This window comes from Acartia tonsa, chromosome 11, assembly GCF_053477335.1.
Source record: "Acartia tonsa isolate MP-2025a chromosome 11, ASM5347733v1, whole genome shotgun sequence".
Classification (NCBI taxonomy): Eukaryota; Metazoa; Arthropoda; class Copepoda; order Calanoida; family Acartiidae; genus Acartia; species Acartia tonsa.
The window spans coordinates 23,855,914-23,880,715 of record NC_137270.1 but is presented as its reverse complement, the minus strand read 5'-3'; the positions used below and the strand labels follow the sequence as shown (position 1 = coordinate 23,880,715).

General features: G+C 31.8%; 2 protein-coding genes across 16 annotated transcripts in view; both read left to right on the top strand.

Moving 5' to 3' along the window:
- LOC145331603 (uncharacterized) overlaps window positions 1-24,802 on the top strand; it is a 140,564-nt gene that overhangs the window by 50,915 nt on the left and 64,847 nt on the right. The gene's annotated exons all lie outside the window — the stretch shown is intronic.
- slmb (beta-transducin repeat containing E3 ubiquitin protein ligase slmb) overlaps window positions 1-24,802 on the top strand; it is an 88,396-nt gene that overhangs the window by 50,921 nt on the left and 12,673 nt on the right. For 10 of the 12 annotated variants that reach the window (XR_013883802.1, XR_013883798.1, XR_013883801.1 and 7 more), the window contains exons 2-7: window positions 18,896-18,967; window positions 19,173-19,337; window positions 21,240-21,331; window positions 23,261-23,356; window positions 23,870-23,933; window positions 24,362-24,464. Coding sequence is in view for 6 of the 12 variants with exons in the window: in XM_080176368.1 (XP_080032494.1) it covers window positions 19,179-19,337; window positions 21,240-21,331; window positions 23,261-23,356; window positions 23,870-23,933; window positions 24,362-24,464 (514 nt within the window). In the remaining 6 variants the exon portion in view is untranslated. Of the gene's footprint in view, window positions 1-18,895; window positions 18,968-19,172; window positions 19,338-20,640; window positions 20,703-20,791; window positions 20,854-21,239; window positions 21,332-23,260; window positions 23,357-23,869; window positions 23,934-24,361; window positions 24,465-24,802 lie in introns of those variants that run through there. The other 2 variants (XM_080176371.1, XM_080176372.1) reach the window with 2 other exon arrangements.

Below are 24,802 nucleotides of genomic sequence, written 5' to 3'. Positions count from 1 at the left end.
ATCGACAATGTCTTATCCCTTAAGATCCCTGCAAATTATAAATAATAACAGCTGCACTTGTATAACTAAATCTGATGTATCAATGACATTTTGAAAACAATATTTAAATATTAATATAATATATATCCATGAAAATAGGTTAATTACTGAAAAACACATTATAAATTTTGTATTAAATTACGTTCCATAATAATCAAATCGAAACAAAAAAAAGTACAAGCTAATACCGTTTGATAGATTTGTAAAATTGAGTTTTCAAACTGATGTTAAAAAGTTCTTTTTCACAGGGATCTAAAGGTTTAAGACAATGGCCGATAAATTTATGTACATCCCCAATGATGGTACACATAATCACCCTTATTGTAGAATAAAATTAGCCGTTAAAACATTTTAAAACCCAACTTAATGAAAAATTCGTGAAAAGTCCCCAAAGTTGTTATTCCAACAAATAAGTATAAGTTATTAAAACTTTGGGAACTAAATAGGACAAGTAAATAAAGATTTTAAAAATATTCATCTAGAAACACACAAAAATTGTTCAGCCATTCATATAAAAAATACAAAGGATCGTAAAAAAAACGAAGAGAAAACATTGATTTTTTCGCCTCGAGTATTTTTCGATATTGCCGTGTTCAGCTATAATTATATTCATGTAATTTTTTATTGTTTTAACGTGTAGATAGTTCAGAGTTTAAAGGACATACAAATTATTATTATTGGCTTTGAAACTGATTAGAACCGATTTTTCGCCATACTAAAAAATCATGTATAGCATCGTCGTACCGAAAATTTTATACGAATATTTAAAGAAATTTATAAGATTAAAGCCAGTTTTTTTTAGCTCTGAAGGGCCATTTTAGAATCCAAGGAAAGCTATCTATAATACGATGCAATGAATATCGATTATTTTATTTTTTTTATTTTTTTTTATTTTTCAATTACCCCTGACTTAAGAGTTATTTATGTTTTCAAATATTTTCTGGCAATATCCCCTCACTTGATTAGCGTACCATTTATAGACCTCTATTAAAATAAGGTCCTAAGTACATCCAAAATATTTCAGACAACCATTCCTTTCATTGAAAGTCCTTTGTCTGTAAGTCTTAACTATGCATTGTTAAAATTTAGGCCTGTTTTTGGCTAAGATATTTCCCTTCTGTGCTCTATAATCAATAAAAAAGAATCCTAAGATTAATTTTTAAACTGGACATTAAAAGGGATATTGTTTATTTTCCCAAGTTTGAAGTAGAAAGAGAGATACCTAGTAAATATAGTTGTCCTACTTTTACTTTTCTTAGTGCAGTTTCATATGTGATGACATGAGGACATTTTTCTAGTAGCAAAACTACTTCATAATGCTGGCCAGTCCGTATATCAACAGTTTTGTTGTTCATCTAATTTAAGATTGATAACTATTGTAAAGATTTTACTATAGAAAGTACTAGTGGCTTCGCCCCTAGCTTAAGACCACCACAGGAACAGTACTGGTCCTGTGGTGGTTTTAAGTAGATATATTCCCTGAAGAGTAGAATCCAATCGGTTCTTTGGTTACCAAGATCTTAAGCTTCAGACGGAGAGACATCAAGCTATTTTGTATTATAGATAACAGTTTCGTTATAAAATAATGCTAGTAAGCTTATTTTGCAATCGTAGTGGCTTCACTTCTAGAATCTAGGGCTTTTTATTCATACAAGGGATGCATAAAGACTGAAAATTAGAAATAAAATAGCCTAAAACCAGCCAATGAGCTCAGCTAAATAATTTTCTATGAGTCAACAAAGTCTTTGTAGAACACCTAGGCAATAACATGATTTATCAATTTTTGCTTAGGTATATTGTAGAAAGATGTTCTTGTTTAATTTTGACAATTTTCTAACTCTTGGCTTCGCGTGATTTTAGTAATTGAAGTAATTTTACTCTAGGTTAAAAAAAACACAGCATTCATTCTTTAGATTTGAAGTATTTTATTTATTACTATACACTTTTAATTTTTTTATTAAAAAAAAAGTTTTTTGAATTAAAAGTTTTTATAAAGTAATGTTGACACTTTTAAAGGAACTTTTAACTTTTAACAACCCAATTTTTAATACCAACGCATTAGTTTTAAAAAGTTTAAAGTTAAAAAAAAAAAAAATTATGGGGGTTATTTTTTCCTAGGGGCGATTTCTCTTAAGACATTGGTTGTTTCCTCCCCCAAAATAGTTATAAACCTTCCCAGGACCTATGAGAAGCTATCCTGTTAAGGAGAACCATATTGGTTCAGTGGAAAGCGAGATCCTTCGTAACACACAATGATCCTGTTACTTTATTATAAGAATATTAACTTTTTCCTAAATATTACTTTTAATTTCAAATCTAACCTAATCTTAATATGTATATCCCATAAAAGGATTTAAGTAAAGTAGCTTAATAAGTTAAATAATCCTTATACTAAAGTAACAGAATGTCTGTCATAGGTCCCGGGAAGGTTTATAACTATTTTTGGGGAGGGTACCACCACCCTCCTAAGATAAATCGCCCCTAGAAAAAAAATTAACCCCCCCCCCCAAAAAAAAAAAGTTTTTTTTAAAATTGTTTAAACTAAAATGAAGAATGGGGGGCACCCCCCCCCCCAAAAAAAAAAATCGACTCTCCCCTCCTCAAGTTCCCCCCCCAGGCCTCTAGGGGGGCGTAGCCGCTTGTAAGTTACAATAAGTTAAAATTTCTAAGTTTCAAAATCCATCCATCTCTTAGTATTATATGTTATCTTAATTAAGCGTTATAGAAGTTACCACAATTTCATTATAAATTGTGTAATAAAAAGCGCAGCTACTCCCATAATAGAATCGATATACTTTTTCTTGGATGTTTCACCAGATTTTCATGTACTCAAATAAAGTGATACTCTAAGCTGGCTAAAATGATGATACCCTCCATATACTCCCTTTACCCTATCCCCTCGCCTCCTACTTGATAAACGAGCTAACTAAATAATGAGGTCCATATTAGTAAAGTGGTCACTAATGTTTTGATATTCTCTATTTTGTTCTCATTGTTGGATATATGTCTAAACAATGACTCAAGTAAACTTGCTTATTTGTACGATTTTTTTTACTGTATTTCTGATTATTGTTCTTTCAAACTACAATTGACAGATTGAAGCTGTGCTTCTTCTAGATGAAATTGTCCTTGTTAATTAATCCTAACTAAGAGGGGGGGAAGTTCTGACAAATTTGCGTAAACGGTGAGTATAGGTTTATCTTTGGACTGAGAGGATAGGTTATTAGGGATAAAATCATTCTTATATGATGAATTTCCCCCAGATTTAAGATTTTTTGGATAGGCCTCCAGGTTCCGGAGCTCCAGGCCTCCAGGTGGTCTCTGTACAGGTAAAAATTAAAAAAAAAAATATTTTAAGTTAAAAATCAACTTATAAAACAAAATATGATGCATATTTTTTCTTCAATTATGTGAATAATATTAAAAAAGATGCATATTTTGTTTTATAAGTTGACCTGTAACTTAAAAAAAAATGTTTTTTTTTAATTTTTACCTGTACAGAGACCACCTGGAGGCCTATCCAAAAAATCTTAAATCTGGGGGAAATTCATCATATAAGAATGATTTTATCCCTAATAACCTATCCTCTCAGTCCAAAGATAAAGCCTATACTCACCGTTTACGCAAATGTGTCAGAACTTCCCCCCCCCCTTAACTTCTTAATTAGGAACATTTTGTAATGTCATAATTCTTAAAGATAAAACATATGTTAGGAGCCCTTTGGTCGTCTTAAGTGTCTAAATTTGCTAACCAGTGGTGTGCACAGGGTTTTGTAATCCCCCGTAAACTAAAGAGGTGGGGTGTAATACAGACAATAAGAAAGGTTTTTTTTCAGGGGGGTGACAGTGACACCCCCCAATTGTTTAACATCGCCAAAACCCTCTACACTACCCCCTTCTGTAGGCTTCCGATAACTAAAAGAAATAATATAAAGGGAGAGGTCATTTTCTAGTAAATCCCGTAAAGGTGTGTGTTATAAGGCCTAAAAATAGTAGTAGAACGATAAGGTGCTCTATATATTTGTATTTCCTATTGAATAGAACAATAGGGAAGAAATTTTTTTTTTTTTTTTTTGATAACCGTACCTGGAATATCTGAAATTTCTATCAAACGCTTTGTTTGGCTCAAACTGACACAAATAAAAAAAAATATAATTATAATAAATCAACCTGTAAAGAATGACTTCTTCCTTTGTTTAATGGTATAGATTGTTCTTAACCTTTACCTTGTACCTATAGAAAACATTATTATTATAATTATATTTATTTTTTATTTTTGTCAGTTTGAGCCAAACAAAGCGTTTGATAGAAATTTCGTATTTTTTTTAGATAATCCAGGTACGGTTATCAAAAAAAAAAAAAAATTTCCCTATTGTTCTATTCAATAGGGAATACATATATCTAGAGCACCTTATCGTTCTACTACTATTTTTAGGCCTTATAACACACACCTTTACGGGATTTACTAGAAAATGACCTCTCCCTTATTTCTTTTTTATATTAAAATAATGAAATGTATCCGGCTAATTCAAACAAAAACATTATATCAGAACCTAATTAAATATATCATTATAAATTTTTCTCTTTATTTAAAAATGAAGGGTCCGCCTTTTAGTAATCTTTTTTGTTCCATTGTTTTCGTAATCTCTTTGTCTTCTAAAGGTCTCAATATATTGATTTCTTTTTTAGTTTTTAGATTAGACTTATCTTAAATATATGACATTTAATATCCCATCGTGTAAAGTAATAAGTATTTTTGTCTGAAGCTTAAGATCTCAATAACTACTTAACAGAAATTTCATTTTCAGATTGAAGCCTTGGGATGGCTATAAGCTATTTTCCTAGACCCTAGATGCTATGCGGCTGCTAGTATTTATAGATACATTATTTTTAGGCCCATTTATTTTTTATATTGGAAATCCTTATATTTTTATTGCCACGACAAAGATATAGATTATAGAAAACTGTGAAATGCTTTAAAAAACAATTCTTTTTAACGTTTATAGCTTATAGGTACCTATAAATCTCTTTAAAAGCATTTTTTAGCCTTTTTAGACTAGTTTTTTAATGACAGACGGACAAAACATATAAACAATAAAACTTGAATATTTAAAGATAAATATAAACCACATTGTGTGTGTGTGTGTGTGTGTGTGTGTGTGTGTATGTGTGTGTGTGTGTGTAGAGTTTATATGTGGTTTATCCATTTTATATAAAGATGTCGCGTATATAACTGTATATAGAAAAACCTTTATTTTTAAGCTGGTTTTCTTGCTTAATCATGGTTTTGTCACAGCATATAATCAGTCAATTCAAGCTGCAATTTAACAGTTATTCTGTTGCTTACACCATTTAGATGTTAACTTTATCATAAGCATCAACTAGTGTCATTAACCTTTTTCTCTTGTGCATTTCAAACAGTTGAAGTATTTCATTTTAAAAATCTTCGAAAATCAGTTTTGAAAATCTGCTAAGACAATTTTTAAGGTTTTTAAAATTTATTTATATGTATATAATGAAGTAACAGGATGTCCGTCTGTCTATCTGTATTTAAGGATCTCACTTACTGCTCAACCAATATGGTTTTTCTTTACAATGTAGCTTCTCTTGTGTCCTGGGATGGTTTATAACTATTTTCTAGGAGGTTACCACTACCCTTCGAAGAGAAATCACAGCTAGAAAGAAATGCCACCACAAAAAAATCACTTGTTATGATTTTGCTACTATAATTTTTAGCTCGTTTTAAAAACAACCTTTTATATTTCTTTCTTTTTAATATACTTTCTGTCAATCTCCTTTCTTTTCTCCAAAGTTTTACTTTTGTTTAATGAATAATCCTGTTTTCTAAAGGTTAGGGATGAATATTTTCAGAGAGAGAGGGGACAATGGACTGATTATTACACTAGTCCCCAAAAGTTTATAATAACGTTTCCTTATTAGTTGCTTTACAACTATGAGGGCTTTTAATTTTGATTGGTTGATTCATTAAGTGGGTTGTTCAAACGTTTCAAATACTAATTGTAATCTAAAGATGGGTAATTTTGTGTGACATCATTGGTAATGTACATCAATTTATTGGCCTTTGTCTTGTCCATTTAGATCCCTGATTCTAAAAGTTAGGGGTGTATATTATGCTAAATAATAGATCGAAGATATATTTTTTATGGATATAGGGTTAAGACAATTGAGGATCAATCAATCAACCCTTCCACTATATTTATTTTTAAATATTATGTGTCTTTGGTAATTTCAATACTTGTAGCTAAAAAAAATCACTTTTTGTCTTGTATATTATGTTATATTTCTTTTTGATTCAAGTACTTAAAGTTTATAAAAATCTTATTATTATTTTCCTTTTTGATTCAAGTATTTAAAGTTCATAAAAATCTAGTCTTTGAATTATATATTATATATTTTCCTCATTTTATTGTAAAAATATCTTTAATATTCATTATTTAAAATTTTGAATTTGGTAAAAGGGTGTAGTTTTGCCAACTTTTATTGTTTACAACTTGATTTAAACCTTCTTTGATTACAAACCAAATCCTTATTTGTCAGTGTACTAACAGTTTATTTAAATTATTTACACTTAAAACTGGATTAAGAGTTAGAAAGGTCATTTAAATGCTACTTTTAAGGTTCTATTTTATTAGAAGCGTAGCTACAGCTTACTACTCAAGATGTCCGTACGTCAATACATATTATGCCCTAAAATTTACTGCATGGCTCAATAAGTCAATAGTTTCAAAAAGTTTGTCTTATTTGTGTGGTTGTTTGTCGACCTTTTTTCTTCGAATTAGATTATTTTTAATATTTTTGGATTTTTTTCTGTCCTCACATGAAAGCAATCTTTTTTTTAAAGGATTAAGTATTTAATATTTGATAATCTAACTAATGCTGCGCTTCGTATTGATCTAACTGTACTTGTCTAGCATAATCATGCAAATATATATGTAAATAAATACACTTAGTAACTAATATAACGTATAAGTTTAAGTACTTTGAATATTTTGAAATGGTTGGAAGTTCACATAAAACTGGTAAAATTAATTTCCTATTGAAATAAGTTTAAAGGTTTATTTAAAGAGATAGATGGGTAGAAATAAATGAAAGATTATAATCTTCAACCCCTTTCTTTTATAAACAGACTTCTTAAGATTATTCTTATTTTTGCTCCTTTACATGAACAACCAAGTATCTTCTTTGTACTTGAGCCAAATATGTTCTTAAAAACCAACAAAAATTTGCTAAAATCTCACTTTTTTTTAGAATGCTACCTATGACGTTTTGGTTTATATGTGCCTTTTTTAGAGCCCAAATATAGTTCTTAATACCATACATCAGCTTGCAGAAATTTTTTTAGCAACTTTTAGTACAAACACCATAATCAGCTGATTTAGAGGGCATCTACCCTAAATCCCCCCTCAACCCTTCCCCCGAAAAGGGGTTCAGTCCATTGCCCTTTTATAACTTTTTTCTGTTTCGCCCTTTCTAGTTGTGGTACAAGGCGCGCTACGTACGTATATTGGTTGCAGCTTAGTATAGTGGTAGCATTCAGGGATTCAGGGCTAGGTCAATATACGAATAGTAAATCTTCCAAAAAATTATAATGTGTAACATCCTGTCTCTTGAGAACTGGCAAATGTTGGTTGAGGGAAAGTATATGAGAAGATTAAAGTTACCCTCCTCCCTGGATAGCAATATAGGGGAGCGTGCTTGCATATACACCTTTTCTCTCTGTGTGTGTGTGTTAAAACAGCTGATTTTAAACCAACTCGAACGCTTACTCACTCACTAAAGCCAGCTCTAGGCTTTCATGGTATAGACTCACACACACACACTGTGTGACATAGTACAACAGTGTGTGGTGCTCTACCATATTATTCAGTGCCAGACAAAGCATTAAAGTGGTGATTTGTCTTAACTAGTGTTGAAAAAAATCTAGTTATGTTAAAAAAAAGTGATTTTATAGAGCAATATTGGAACAGTGTTTTAGCTAATAGAAATATTTTAAAAATAATTGAGTTTAATGTTAATGAAATTATCATAAATACACAAGATAGTGTGAGAGAGTTTAATTGCTATGCTGTTACTAGAGTTTCTGTTTATGTGTGTGCTAGTTACAGAGAAGTTGCGCTACTGCATACAAAATTTTAGTAGATTTTTTTATTTTTCTAATTAAATTAAATCTTAGTTAAAATGTGAATAAAAATTCTTTTTAAAGCTTAATTTTAGCAATCTAATTCTAATTGGAAATTTCTAATTAGTCAAATAAGGGTAAGGTAACCTTTTTTGTCGCCTACACGTTGAAAAAGGTTTTTTTTCATTTCCAATTAATTAAAATATTTAACAGATAATCTTTTCTTGGTTTAAAAAAACAATGTTTTATTCTACAAAAATTTACTAAAGCAGGTTTTCGTTAGATATTCTAGACATTTAAATTAAAATCCTTATAAAATATAAAACTTACAGTTTAAAAATTCAATTTTATGTTATTTCAAACAATCTTTTATTCATACCTAATCAATTCTAAAGTTTTTATTTGAATGAATCTTTTAATTTTTCTCTTTATTTCATAGATTATTATAAAACCTTTTAATTATCAATTAAAAATATTTTATAATTAAATGAATATTTTATATAATCTACTTCAGACAATATTTTATAACTGTTATTTTGATAATTAATCTAAAATTGGAAATTTGAGAAGTTATTTAATCTGTTTTATATTTATTATATAACAATTTAATTACGAGCTATTGTTAACAATAACATATCTGTCCAAAGGAGGAAAACAATAACAATTTAAAGTTAAAACGACAAAATTAAACAATAAGAATAAACAGAAACAATTTAGTATCAAAAATTAAATCCTTGTATTAGCTCATTTAATCTTAAGCAACATATTTTTATAAGTTTTCAAGAAAAGAATAGATAATCTAGTAATATATGTTACATACTAGCGGCTTGGAGCTCTGTATTTAAAGGAGTAAGGAAAGTAGGAAAAAAGCCTAAAACCAAACAGAGATTAGATATAAGAATTAAATAGCCTAAAACTTTCCAGTGACCTTTAAGAAGCTTCCATAAAATAGATAACTTAATAGATCTAGTAATTATCGAAATCTTGAGCCACAGACAAGAAAACCTTACTGCTTTATATTATAGGATATATAGACGGACGTACGTGTCACCGATATAGAGTAGCCTTGACAATTTTATATACATATTAGAACTTATATAGATCCTGTCATTAGAAATCGTACAATCGTACTTAACCCCCTCCCAAGTGCGATTTCCTTTTTATTGTTGGAAGGGGTGTATGACATATATTATTCCATAAATAGGGTGGCCCTACAATGTAGTCAATCTTTTTGATAACGAGGACAGTTATAGACATAAGAAGTGCAGCAAAAGCGTTTTAAACAGATAGAGGGGAAATTTTGGGGAACTTTTATTCAGTTGAGTGTTCAAACGGTTTAACTACTAATTTTAACAAAAAGAAGGGGTAATTTTGTGTATCATTATGGATGTATAACAATCAAATAATACCTATTGTATTGAAAATCTTATATTGTATTTGACTAGTTGGCCAATATTTTTTTCTTTTAATACTATTATTAAATATGGACGTATCTGTTAATATCTTGCTGTTGCTGCGCTTGTAATACAGAGGCAAATAGTATATAGTTCTATTCTCTCCCATTGATATAAAGGGATAAGACAATGGCCGAAAAATGGATATACATCTCCAATGGTGAAACACAAAATTATCCCTTCTTTAGATAACACTTCTTCAAGGTTTCAACTTAATGAATCAACCAATAAAATTTTAATAAGTCCCCTAAGTTTTTAAGCAAACCAATAAAAAAACGTTATTATAAACTTTGGGGATTATTGTAATAAACAGCTCAAAATCCACCCCTCCATTGATTCTCTTCTATGCTGTAATTAAGCTTAAAATTAGAGCTTAAAAAAGCAAAAGTTGCTCAGGTCAATCATCGAAAAATCTAATATTTACTTTTTTAAAGTAGCACTAATAGTCCAAATAATCGATAACCTTATCAAACCTTTTACCTACAGATTGATTTTTTTGGTGCTTTAAATAAACACTTTTCTGTTACAGCCTTGAGCATCTTACTGTGTACTTAGTAAGATAAGAAATTTTTACACAAGTAAAAACATTCTTTTTATTTGGTTGAAAAATTTTATTGTTTTGTAACAGCAGTAAACAATTTTTATGATTATGTAACCAGAATTTGTGCCATTAGATAAATTGAAGCTTTTGAATATTGTAATAGTATTGTTAAAGCTATAAAGCTAATTTACTTATCAATTTTATACTTTTTGGATGATAAAATAAATCATCTTATTGAACAAACATAAAAAATAATGATAATATGGTTGTTTTGTGGGATCACCATTTTTTTTTCACTTGACTGACTTAATTTTTGTGCTTTAAAGAGAAAACGTAGGTAAGTTGATATTATAATAAGAACTCTACATTTTAAGATTATTAGCTTACAATTCTATAATCAAAGGAATATTAAATTCTGGAAACTCATTTTACCTCCAAAAATATTAAAAAGCTTGAATGTCCTTGGAAGATAGAAGTCTGCTACTTCCCCTTTAATGGAATATGGACTAAAACCTGCCAAAAATTAGTGCCAAGTTTGCATCAAAATAATGTGATATTTATCCCTGGTGTAATTATGGTGTCTTGCTTTGCCAATTACCTGTGATTTTGAAGGAAAAGGTTCACGCTTCACTGATAAAAAGAGTAAGGGAGCGAACATACAAAGTTGCAAAAAATCTAACAGCAAAATAAATGGCTCATTACTTGATACCAGGACATCGTTAATGCAGGAATTTAAGAGTATAAATTGATGCATTTCCCCAGTGATTATACACAAAATTACTCTTTCTGAAGATTAACACCAATGGTTGAAATATTCAGTCACTCAACCTTTTGAACCAAGCAATCAAAATTCAATATTAGTCCTCAAAGTTGTTGAAGCAATGATTAAGAAAACGTTAGTTAGTACAAAACTTAGGGGACTTGTGGAATAAAGAGCCCAATGTCACATCGCTGGCTTTAATGAGCTTTAAATAAAATATTATTCTTCTGTTGAATAAAAATAGTATTATTTTTGCTATATTGAAATATTGTATACATTTGGTTAACACTATGAAGTAAGGATTTCTTATTAGCAACCATTGGCTAACTATGTACTGTTTTCTTACAATTTTTTATAGCACAGCTACTCTGTACTTATATTTTTTAATTACTGTCTTTTGCAGGGATCTAAAGGGATAAGACAATGACCAGTAATTTGATTTACATCCTCAATGATGAAACCCAAATTTAAAATATTGGAGACTTGTGTAATTAACAGTCTACCCTCCCTCCCTGGTCTTTTGGCTGAATTTAGATTCTAATTAAAGTTTAAGAATCTGATCTTAACATTTTTTAAATATTAACATAAAGAATTTTGGTTAAAGTCATTCTTAGATCAAAGAGTTTTTTACTTTTGTTTTACGTTTTGCGTAATCTTTTTACTTATAATAAGTTACACAATTAGGCAGAAAAATTATATAGAATTAAAAAAGTTCCTTCTGTTTAAAACTTTAATAGATTAGATTATACCCCCCCCCCCCCGCAAACCCATCATTTTACCCTCCAAAAATTCAAAAGATTGGACGCCCCTGAATATCTTATTGCTGCGCTACTTATGAACTAAAATATCATTTAGTTTGTCACTAATAATGGTTTACTGAAATATTGTTTTGTTTTCTTATTGTGTATTATGCAACATTATTGTTATTCATAGAATTATTGGAAAATTTACATTAGTAACTCTGTTAATGGTTTTATTTAAGAACCAATATTTACATAATGATTACTACATAGTTTAAGTTATAATAACGAATTTATTTTTACTTGGATCTTGCACCAGATTGTAATCAAATGAAACTTGTAGCTGGCTAAAATAATGACCCCCATCTACTCCCTTTTATCCCATTCTCTCTCCTAATGGATGAACAAACTGACCAATAAGTGATATCCATATAAGCAACCTAAATTGAAGACAATTTTTCCCGTCTTATCTACGTACATTCTATATCCACTAGGTATTATAATCAGGAAACACGGTTGAGAAATCAAAGTTAGATTCTTCTACCCTCATTAAACTTTCCTTAACATTTACAAGTCACTTTAAGATTTTTTGGGAAGATTATTTATTGTCCATTACCCTATCACTAGTCAAGTCCCATGTTCCTTTTTTTTAATTCATTCTTCTTAATTTATTGTTGTATATTAAGAAGTGTTAGTGTTTTTTGGCAAAACCCAGGGGTAGCCAGTCTAACCAACAATTCTACAAAAAATCACGAAACCTTATGGGGTATCTGGTGGTATATTTTGTCATGTAAGTGAAGAGGGGTGGAAAAGAAGGGGAGGAAAAGGGGAAGGGGGTTGTTGGGAAATTTTCCTTTGTAGTTTGTGAGAATATCATTTCCCTGGGCAATACCTGCATTTATCAAATTTTGCTGGCTTGTGAGTCGAGACGCTACTCATGGACATGATTATTCTCTTTTTATTCTATTTTTCTATGAAAGATAAAAACTGTAAAATTGATGTTTTTTTGCTTAGATTGATAGACATTATCTTCTTACCTCAACAAAAGAAGTCTCTATTGCTTTCAGCAATGTTTGACCATAATGGTTTTACAATGCAACTAATAGATATTTATCCATTTTTGCACCCTCGGAAAAATCATTTATAGGGTGTTTAAATTATTATTATGATAAACCCTTTTAAATCTCTGTGATAAATTTAGTAGTTCTTTGATTTTAACTAGCAGGGACTTTGTATTCAAAGGGGCAGAAACCGGATTAGATAAATAGCTCAGAACCAGCACAAAGCTTCACTCTGAAAATAAAATAGCTTTAATTAAACCATCATAGGTACTATTTGAAGCTTACCTAAAATAGAGAACCCAATCTGTTCAGTATTCATCGAGATATTAAGTATCAGACAAAAAACATTACTACTTAATATGGTAGGATTTCCTGGATTTTTATTCTGAAAACTTGCATATTTTTTTCTCACAGGAATGCTTGAACTCCAAGTGACCAAGCATAACATGGCATTGTTGCAATTATAATTCATTTTTGCAACAAAGCCAAGTAAGTAAGGTTGCATAACTATTTGAAATATACCCCTTCCTGGAATATTATAATGTAATAATACTTGTTATTACGTACCTACTGAAAAACATTGGATGACTAATACCACAATTTAATGTATTAATAGGGATATTGAAACCAACGAAAACCTATTTGGAACCTATCAGTTTCTTAATATTATTTTACTATTATCAGTTATTAGCGATCACGCCCTTGGAGGCCTCTAGAGGCACTTGAGTTGGGAAGGGGGGTTGAATTTTTATCTTAGATTAAAAAGGAAATTTAAAATATTATTTTTTGGGGGGGTTGGGGATTTTGTCAATTGTGGCAACCTCCCCCATAATAGTTATAAGAATAGTATATTTTTCATTGTTCAATAAGGCACAGAAAATAAATGTTTTAATTATGTCTACTTCGATAGTTGTCTTAAAAGGGTAAAAGGCAATCATCTTTCAGTTCTATTGTGAATGTTCAATGACATCAAAAACATATAAGTTATTTGAGCTCTATCTTGTCACATATCAAACCTCCCAAAAAAATACCTAATATTTTTTCTCCATTATATTTCCCTTTCCCTTGAGTGCTAACTGTAGTAGACTCTCAGCTGTTATGATGACGGAAATTATATAAAAAAAATAATATCTGCTAAATTCTTTCCGATTGTGCAATCAAATTGTGGTGCTACAAATAAGCAAACAAAAGTAATTCAATTGTTTTTGGGAATCATTTTAATAAGATAATCACAAATCCTAGGTTTAATATTATTCAAGGCTAATCTATTAGTAATAGCTGATTTTTTAATTTCACAAAAAAATAATCTAAATAAATTTTTTTAGCTTATTGTTCATAATCAATATGAAGCTTACCTACCTAAAATGTAAAATAATTTTAAAATCTATACATACAATCTCAAATTCAAATATTTTTTTATTAGGACAAAACAACATATACCTAAATCTTTAAAGATTTGTCAATTTGATTTAGTATTGTACCTGTATCAGTAACTACAGCATTTTTTTTCTAATAAAGATCAAATTACAACAAGTAATTAATATTAGATATTTATCAGTTGAGAATGAATCACTGCAAAGTTGTAAAAACTAGTCATGAAATTATCAAATTTAGATTCTAAGATTGTGGATTTTTTGTTGTTATTCAAGAACATGAATAAATATTCTATAAAATTAAGTCAACTTCTAAAATGTTCTTGTTATATCTAAAAAAAAAGTAGGAAGGAAGTGACACAAGGCTCATAAGTTGTAGAACGTTTGCTTGTTAATTGGCTCAATAACTTTGGGGACTTTTATTGAACTTTGATTGTTTGGTTTATTAGGTTGAGTGTCCAAACGTTTCAACCCCTAATTGTTATCTACAGAAATGGAAATTTGTTTATCATCATTGAAGATGTACTTCAGTTTATCAGCCATTGTATTATCCCCTTAGCCTCTTTTCAGAATAACTTTCTGAAACTTTTCTTTACTTATCTTCAAATTTCAATCACTATACAGGCCCTATCCTTACGGGGTACTTTTGCGGGACTCGAGATCCTTTTTGAGCCTAACCTTAGCAACAAAAAACATTTACAGGAAAACCACATGTTTCTTTCAATTTATAAATAAAAATCGCCCCTGGAGAAAAATCACCCAAAATTGAGAGGTCCATTAACCAATATCATTTAAATTCTCCTACTGGTCTCTAGGAGCGTGCCCAACAGTTCAATATAAAATATGTCCATCTCTCTGGATGCTGTTGAGTTAACACCACGCACCGCTAACTTGCAACCTTATCAAAGCGAGTGGGCACACATAACAGCTGACCATGCAAGTACAAATGAAATAATTCAGGATTATGTATTCAATAAGGGACGTCTAAGTTTTTTATTTTGAGAGGTTTTAAAGGTTAGAGTGGATAAATCCAATATATTTTTTTAAGATGTTGAGTTGTGTAAATATTTCTTTACTTCCACCTTTGGACGTCTAAATATTAAATATTTTTTCCCTCAGCATATTAGTTATAATCTACATTAGGCACGCTTGAATTAGTTACGTTATCCCCTCACCCATTAGGGCTTCAGTTCAGTTGTTGTTTGGAATCCCACGTGGGATAATTTTATTTTGTTTTGCCCATTACATTGTAGGAACCAATATTTCAGATCTTTCAAGGCAAAGTTTTAAAATATAACATACTTTTTGCTAAAGAAAACATTTGTTGATTTGAATTCGCACAAACCTTTTAATACAAGTTTTTGTAGTTTTAAAAATAGATAATTCTTAGTTCATGAATAGTTGTTTATTTATAGAATTTTCTTCATTAGGTAAATTAGACAATTAAAACTAATTTTAAGGAAAAGCTTAATTTAATTATAAGTGAAATTAAATATGATCTAAATTTTTTGTTAATTTGTAAGTAAAAAATATTAGATACCTTAATTTTTCTTCTTGTAAGGCATTCGGGGTAGAAAATAGCATTAAACCATCTCAAGATTCAATTAGTAAAAAGCAACCTAATGCTTTCCCTGACACTTATGAAGCTTTCCTAAAATGTAGGTTCAATTGGATCATTAACTACCGAAATCTTAGGTAAGTTACAGAACAACTTAATAGGATATATAAAACCTATGAAGTTTTAGTTACCTAGCTTGTTTAAATATTTTTCTCAGGATTATTCAAACCTTAGGGTTGCAAATATTTGCGATTTCATGCAAATATTTTATCAATTCATGTCATTTTAGTTGAAGCAATGGATATAGAATATACGTGAATGTTATGACAGGGGGAAAAATGTCGTCAATTTAGGTTACTAACATGAATATAACTTATTGGTTAGTTTGTTCATCCAGTAAGAGAGTAGTGGATAGGGTAAAGAGGGTGGATCATTATTTTTTGGCAGCTACAAGTTTTACATGATATTCTGACGTAACATCCATTTACTAATAAATCCATTGTTGAAGCTGTGCAGCTACTGCTATCAAATAACATGAAATTCAAGATCTTAATTGTTTTAATAAGATGAGATCAATTCACATTAATCTGACTTGAGTCAGAGATAAAGAGATAGGAGAGAAAGTTTTCAAGGTTCTTTCCAGTATAGCTTCCAAATCGATTAATATTCTCTGGATTAGAACGGGTTGATTCATTCTGAAAAATCCTGTATCGTGTTACAGAAAATTTTCTACTAAAAAAAAATTCTAAAGGGGTAGTTTCACGAAATGCATTTGAACTTAATTTAGTGAACCGCATATTTTTTGCTAGTTAATGGGTTTAACTATATTTATATGACATATATTAAAAAGAATTTCAATTTTCTACCACGTAGTTTTGAAAATATCAAGACTTGAAAATTGTCTTTTTGTGATATATGGCTAGGCTTCAAAGTTATTTCCAGAAAGGCTTCAAACCCGGTTTTGAGTCCTTCTTAAGTCATGTTTCGTATTACAGAAAATTTTCTACTAATAATAAAATAAAAATTCTAAATATAATACTAGTTTTGTTGGACCCGACCTTCGTCCTATCATAGCAATCAAAACTGGGATTAACCTTTAATATTTCATTTTATTATCCGCGGAAAGCTGTCTATAATACAATGCGATAAATAACTTACCCGGATCAGATGAAAATTATGGGTTTGGATTGGTGAAATACTTTTTATCCCAGGAATAAGTTTTAATAAAGTTGTAATGTGTTTAGGATAGATATGTTAAATAATTTTGTGAAATTATTATGAAGCATTAAAAGATGATTAAAACCCTTACATTTTTTCCAAGAATCAAAAGTTACGTCTCATTTTTAAATGGTTTTATTATATTTTTATTTAACAGGTGATAAGTTGCAGTTTTTTATGTTTTTTTTTATTCTAGAATAAAATGTATTTTAGCAAAATTATATTTCAGGATGTGTGAATTTTAAATAAATCAATTTTATGAGTAAACAATGCACATTACAAATGATGTTTTAAACTAGGTTGAAACCGACTAATATTTTGAGTAAAACTTTGGGTACCAGTTCGATTTACAATTCAATGCCCCCTCCCACCCTGCAAGTATTTCTGTTTTAAATGAACACTGGTTTTTACTCCATGACGCATAGAATAAGAGAATCCTAAGCTAATAAATCGATCAAACTATAAACTCATAGTGGAAAAAGAGGAAGTTAGCTGTGCTCTCTCATTGCAACTTAAAATTTTGAAATAGCTAATTTTTAACTGTTATTCTGCTAACTTTTCTTAAATCATTCAGACTTGTAGGAGACATTGGGCTGTTTATTACACTAGTTCCCAACGTTTTATAACAACGTTCTCTTATACGTTGTCTTAACAATTTTCAGGACTTTAATTTTGATTGGGTGAGTCATTAAGTTGAGTGTTCAAACGTTTCTACCACTATTTGTATTCTACAGAATTTTATGCATCATCATTGGGGATGAACATCAATTTATCGGCCATTGTCCTCTCCCTTTAGATCCCTGCAATCCTTACTAATATTTTCTTTCTAATAGTTGTAATATTTTATTAGTTGATAAGCATTAGAGAATGCTTATAACTATGATTCACCTAACAAAGGAGGAATTATTTTACACATTACAATATAATTTAAGATTAATTCCAGGTTTGATCAGGGATCTAGAGGGATAAGACAATGGCCGATAAATTGTTGTACATCCCCAATGATGATACACAACATTGCCCCTTGTGTAGATTACAATTAATGTTTGAACACTCAACTTTATGAAACAATCAATCAAAATACTTAAAAAGTTGATAAACCAACGAAGAAAACGTAATTATAAAACATTAGGAACTAATGTAATAAAAATTCCAATGACCCCCCCCCCCCCCCCCCCCACCCTGGGTTTGATGGCCTTTGATTGTTAAGTTTAGCTATTGTTCTTTTTTATTACAAAGTGTAAACATGACAGTTCACTATGTATGGAGTCTTGAAGGGGTGAGGGTAAGGAGGAGAGGAAGTTATTTTATGTTCACTTTTGTTTTTCTTTACAGTTAACTTTCATCAAGATATGAATTTACTTTATTAACAAGTGAAGTGATTTTCTTAATTAACCAATCAATATTTATATTCTAAAACAAAAGTCAATAAGTTGATATTATAACAACCAAAAAATACTATTTATGATACTTATCTTAATGCAAAAATTAAATATTGAAAGTTTATATTAATGTTTTTAACTTTTGGTTTTCCCAGAAAATTTTATATGCATTAGGATTGCTTGAAAGTTTATTGATAGAATATTATTTATTGTGTTATTGTATTGTATTTATGTTTTTTCAGTGATATAATTTAAAGGGATACATTTATAATAGAACATGCAAAGAATTAAAGTAGTGATTATTTAAATGTTTTTGGTAAAAATTTTATATATTATGAACAATAATATAGCCAGTTGAAATCTTATCCCTGAGGTGCCGAATGCCCGGGCTAATGAAACTGTTAACGGTTACTAGTTTTATGATTTTTTTAAATATTTGTGAAAAATGGTCTGCTGTGAAAACCAGTTCTAGTCCAGCGGATATTAATCGGTTGTGAAGCCATACTGGAAAGTGTATTTCTAAATCACATTGATAATTTTGACTAAGATGGTTTTAATTCCATTACTTCACACATTTTTTTTATATCAATAATTAAACAATCATTAATTTATATTTTCTTTTTTTCAGATATTGTTTTTCTTTTGTGGGTTTGACACACATATTGTGTCCTGCCTACGCAAATAACACACACATACACACAGGTTACAACTGCAGCCAAAAAATTCAACTATTTTTTTTAACAGAGGATATTTTTAAAAAGTACTATTTCTCCTGCAATTTTTCTCCCAGTTTAAATTCACAACTTAATACCTAGTGAATTATAAGTGTTCTTTTTGAATTTTGATTGGTTGGTTCATTAAGCCTAAAGATCCCATCAGAAACCTAAATGTATTTGTGTGTTGTTAGTTAAAAATGGATGATATGGACGTATCCCACGACAGTGTGGTAGTGGCAGGTCTACCTGTCCAGCAGTCACCACCAGACTCATCTGAGGAAATGCAGGCAGAGTCTCCGCAGGACACCATCACTAGGTCCCCCACACAGCTATACAGTCCTACTAAGTCAATACAGGTAACTACAGAGTCCCCCGCAGGACACCATCACTAGGTCCCCCACACAGCTATACAGTCCTACTAAGTCAATACAGGCAACTACAGAGTCCCCCCCAGGACACCATCACTAGGTCCCCCACACAGCTATACAGTCCTATTAAGTCAATACAGGTAACTACAGAGTCCCCCCCAGGAAACCATCACTAGGTCCCCCACACAGCTATACAGTCCTACTAAGTCAATACAGGTAACTACAGAGTCCCCCCCAGGAAACCATCACTAGGTCCCCCACACAGCTATACAGTCCTACTAAGTCAATACAGGTAACTACAGAGTCCCCCGCAGGACACCATCACTAGGTCCCCCACACAGCTATACAGTCCTACTAAGTCAATACAGGTAACTACAGAGTCCCCCGCAGGACACCATCACTAGGTCCCCCACACAGCTATACAGTCCTACTAAGTCAATACAGGTAACTACAGAGTCCCCCCCAGGACACCATCACTAGGTCCCCCACACAGCTATACAGTCCTACTAAGTCAATACAGGTAACTACAGAGTCCCCCGCAGGATACCATCACTAGGTCCCCCACACAGCTATACAGTCCTATTAAGTCAATACAGGTAACTACAGAGTCCCCCGCAGGATACCATCACTAGGTCCCCCACACAGCTATACAGTCCTATTAAGTCAATACAGGTAACTACAGAGTCCCCCCAGGATACCATCACTAGGTCCCCCACACAGCTATACAGTCCTACTAAGTCAATACAGGTAACTACAGAGTCCCCCCCAGGACACCATCACTAGGTCCCCCACACAGCTATACAGTCCTACTAAGTCAATACAGGTAACTACAGAGTCCCCCGCAGGATACCATCACTAGGTCCCCCACACAGCTATACAGTCCTATTAAGTCAATACAGGTAACTACAGAGTCCCCCGCAGGATACCATCACTAGGTCCCCCACACAGCTATACAGTCCTATTAAGTCAATACAGGTAACTACAGAGTCCCCCGCAGGATACCATCACTAGGTCCCCCACACAGCTATACAGTCCTATTAAGTCAATACAGGTAACTACAGAGTCCCCCCAGGATACCATCACTAGGTCCCCCACACAGCTATACAGTCCTACTAAGTCAATACAGGTAACTACAGAGTCCCCCCCAGGATACCATCACTAGGTCCCCCACACAGCTATACAGTCCTACTAAGTCAATACAGGTAACTACAGAGTCCCCCCCAGGACACCATCACTAGGTCCCACACACAGCTAAATAGTCCTATTAAGTCAATACAGGTAACTACAGAGTCCCCCCAGGATACCATCACTAGGTCCCCCACACAGCTATACAGTCCTACTAAGTCAATACAGGTAAATACAGAGTCCCCCCCAGGACACCATCACTAGGTCCCACACACAGCTAAATAGTCCTATTAAGTCAATACAGGTAACTACAGAGTCCCCCCAGGATACCATCACTAGGTCCCCCACACAGCTACACAGTCCTACTAAGTCAATACAGGTAAATAACCTGTTAGGAAAAGGCAGCGCTTTTTCACAAACAGTACCTTATTGATTTATACAGAAATTAGGCATAGGGAATGAACTCATATTTCTCTAGGGGGGGGGGGAAGGATTTCAAGATGCACTGTGAGGGATTTAAGGCTGCTTATTATACTCGTTCCCTAAGTTTTATAATAGCGTTTTCTTATTCGTTGGTTTAGCAACTTTGGGGACTTTAATTTAATTCTGATTGGTTGGTTTATTATGTTCAGTTTCCAAACGTTTCAACCAATAATAGTAATCGGATAATTTTGTATGATAAAGAGTGTATCAATTTATCGACCATTGTCTTATCCCTTTAGATCCCTAGGTTTAATTTTGCTTTAATAATTTTAATTTTTTTAGGATTTTTTGAAATTAGAGAAGACAAGTTTAAACACCTCAACAGAAATGGAAAGAGACACCTTCGAGCCAAGTCCTAAGTATCTCAAAGAAAGGTAAGGCATCTAGCTATCTTTCTATCTATCTATCCAAGTAAATCAAAGTCCTAAGAATCTTAAAGAAAGGTAAGGCAAGAACATTTAAGTATAAAAATGAAATCTAGCTTGATAGAGCCCAAAAAGTTCCATTATTAATGACCAGCGTGAAAATCGTATTTTCCTCTTAATAAAAACATGAATGAATAACATTTAAACTTACATATGCACACAGCACATAAAGGTTTGTTTATTTATGAAATATGATATTTATGCTGCAAGCCTGGAATACTTTTTTTGCACTCACTTACTCATGTTAATTAATGTGCTTTTTCTTGTCTGAATTTTGCAAAAAAAATCACTCAAATTTTCATGCATTAAAAAAATTGGAGGGTTAGGTACTAAAATTAATATGGGAGTTTATTTGGATATTTTTACTTTTTCTAGAGAATGTTGTCCCATCCCCCAAGAAAATAGCTTAAAACCACCACATGACGAGTAACGATATTCCCTGAAGAGTAGAGACCAATCGGTTTAGTGGATACCAAGATCTTAAGCTTCAGACGGAGAGACAGACATGATAAGATTCGCTACAAATTGAATTAATTGTCCTTGTTATAAACTGGTTAAAACTAAGTAGGGAGGTGTTTTAACTGTCGGTTGTTTGGTTGGTTTAATGTTCCAAAGAGATATTAGGCACTATCACACAAAGTACCCTCTTGAGCACTGTCTTACAACCCATCCCTTCCTTCTTATTTGAAAATAACATAATAATTTAGGGGTAACCACGCAGGGAAATCCACAATAGCTAGGCATAGGGGTTAAAAAAAGTTCCCCTCTCCCCCTTATTTTCATTTTATTTAAAAAATAAGGGTGGCTGTATCGGTGCTTAACCTGTGCTATGTGGGAAATCACCAAATATTAAGTTTCTGTACAGTTTTCTTTTACAAGTTTGGTTTACTTAAATCTAAAAAGTTTTTTGTTACAAAAAGCTTTTTCCTTGTGTTTATTTTATAATCAGGACACTTTTTAAAACCTAGTTATTTCGGCGGCTTGGAAGCTTAGGGTGTTTACGTCCAAAAGGAGCTAAAAATTGCGTTTGGGTTCGCCCTTCAGGTTATCATCATCCTGTTTGGGAACTAAAGATTCTTGGATGTTGCACCAGATTTTCATGTACTCTATTAAAGTATTACTCACAGCTGGCTAAAAAACGATAACCCTAATCCAACCTATTCTGATTCACCCCATGCCCTCCTCTCCTACTGGATGAACTAACTGACCAATAAATGAGGTCAATATTAGCAACCTAAATTGACGACAAATTTTTTCCTGTAAATATATCCATGTATTCTATATCAGTGATCAAAAGGGATAAAAGATTAAATTCATTGACAACATCCCCAATGATGATACACAAAATTAGCCCTTCTGTACCTTAAAATTCGCGGCTGGAATGTTAGGACACTCACCCCAATCAACCAACCAATCAAAATTCAATACAAGTCCACAAAGTTGATAAGCCAAAGAATAATAGAATGTTATTATAAAATTTTGAGGACTGGTTAATAAACATACCATTGTCCCACCCTCCATGATTCTATATCCATTTTAAGTTTCAGCGTTACGGAGCCGTATGAATTTGGTGCGGATTTAGCTCCGGCTCCGATCTAAAATCAAGTAAAACTCAACATATTTTTTTTGGCAAGTCTAATTTTGACTTTTGAAGGTTTTAAACGTTCAATTTTTGATACAAATGGACTGGAAAAACTTAAAAGGGGCATTTGCACACGACAAAACAGAGTTACCAAATTATAATTGATAAAAATCTCTTATTTTAGCTAACCTGGCGCCGGAGGCGTTTTTTAACGATAAAACTGCTCCAGCAAAATATGGCGGCTCCCAGCTTCGGCTACACAACGCTGATTTATACAAATATGTATTTTTTTTCAGGGACGTGTGCCTGGATAATTTCTCAGGTTGGACGGAGCAGGAACAAATAAACTTTGTCAAAGAACTCATACTCACCATGCATCATCATCAACACGGGTAAAGCTTTCAACTGATTAATATCCGCTGGATTAGAACCAGTTCTCAGGCTTACTGAAAAAATCGTGCATACTATCGTATTACATACCCACGAATATTGAAATAAAAATCATAAGATTAATGCCAGTTACGTATGACCGGGCCTTCGGATCCTGGGGACCAACGAAACTGGTTTTAGTCCAATAATTTTCCATTTTAATATCCGTGGAAACCTGTCTAATATGATGCGATAAACAACTATTCTGCCCCTTTGGATAACGCAGCCATTTTATGTCAAACCATTTTTTGTATTGCAGTTACTCTAAATTTTTGTCTGTCCGTTACGCTAAAGATACTATGGGGAAATTATAATTTTTGGCTGCTATTTAAGATTTTCTGAAGATGTGTTTTTCGCGAAGACACCAAAAAATATTGACAAAAAGTGCTATTTCTTAATCATGTTTGGACATTATTTCCCGTATGAATTTTCTAAATCAAATTTTTAAAATTATTAAATTTTTCTGTTAATTTCAGAGCTGTGAACGCCTTCTTGAAACCAATGTTACAAAGAGACTTTATTTCCTTACTGCCTAATAAGGTAAGATAAAACGTACAAAGAGTTTGAATTAATAATAATGCAAAGAGTTACTCTTTCACAAAGTAAAGATACAAAGAATCATTCTCCTCATATATAAAAGTAACAGGATGTCTATATCTCTGTGTGTGTTTCTTTCTGTGTATGTCTGTAGATTAGGATCTGACTAATCACTGGACCGATATGGTTCTCCTTTACAGTGAAGCTTTTCATAGCTCCTGGGAAGGTTTATAACTATTTTAGGGATAGAAAAAAATAATACCCTCTAAAAAAAACTACATACCTAAAGCTGTGATGTAAAGTTGAAGGTTGACTCTCCCCTTCTTTTCCCTAAATTACCCTAGATGTCTCTATGAAGTAAAATAAAACATTCTTACAATTGTAAAATATAATATGTGTTATGAATATTTTAATTGTGGTATATTTTGCAGGGTCTTGATCACGTAGCAGAGAACATTTTGTCTTTCCTTGACGCTCGCTCCCTGTGTGCAGCTGAACTTGTCAGTAAAGAATGGAACAGAGTTATTTCTGAAGGTAATTTGAAATATGTTTCTCATATTCATTCAAAACCGATTAATGTCCAGTGGATTAGAACCGGTTCTCATCCATACGAAAAAATGATGTCTATCATCGTATTATACCCAGTTTTTTACGAATATAAAAATGTGCAATCATAAGGTTAAAACCAGTTTGTTAGCCTGTTCCTTCAGCATCTCGAGGCTAAAAAACTGGTTTTAATCTTATAATTGTACATTCTACATCCGCGGAAAGCTGTTTATAATACGAAGCGAGAAAAAAACATTATAATTCAAAGATTTTCTATGAATAAGGTCTTAATTTAGACTTGTTAGAATTGTCCTATCATTTCAAAA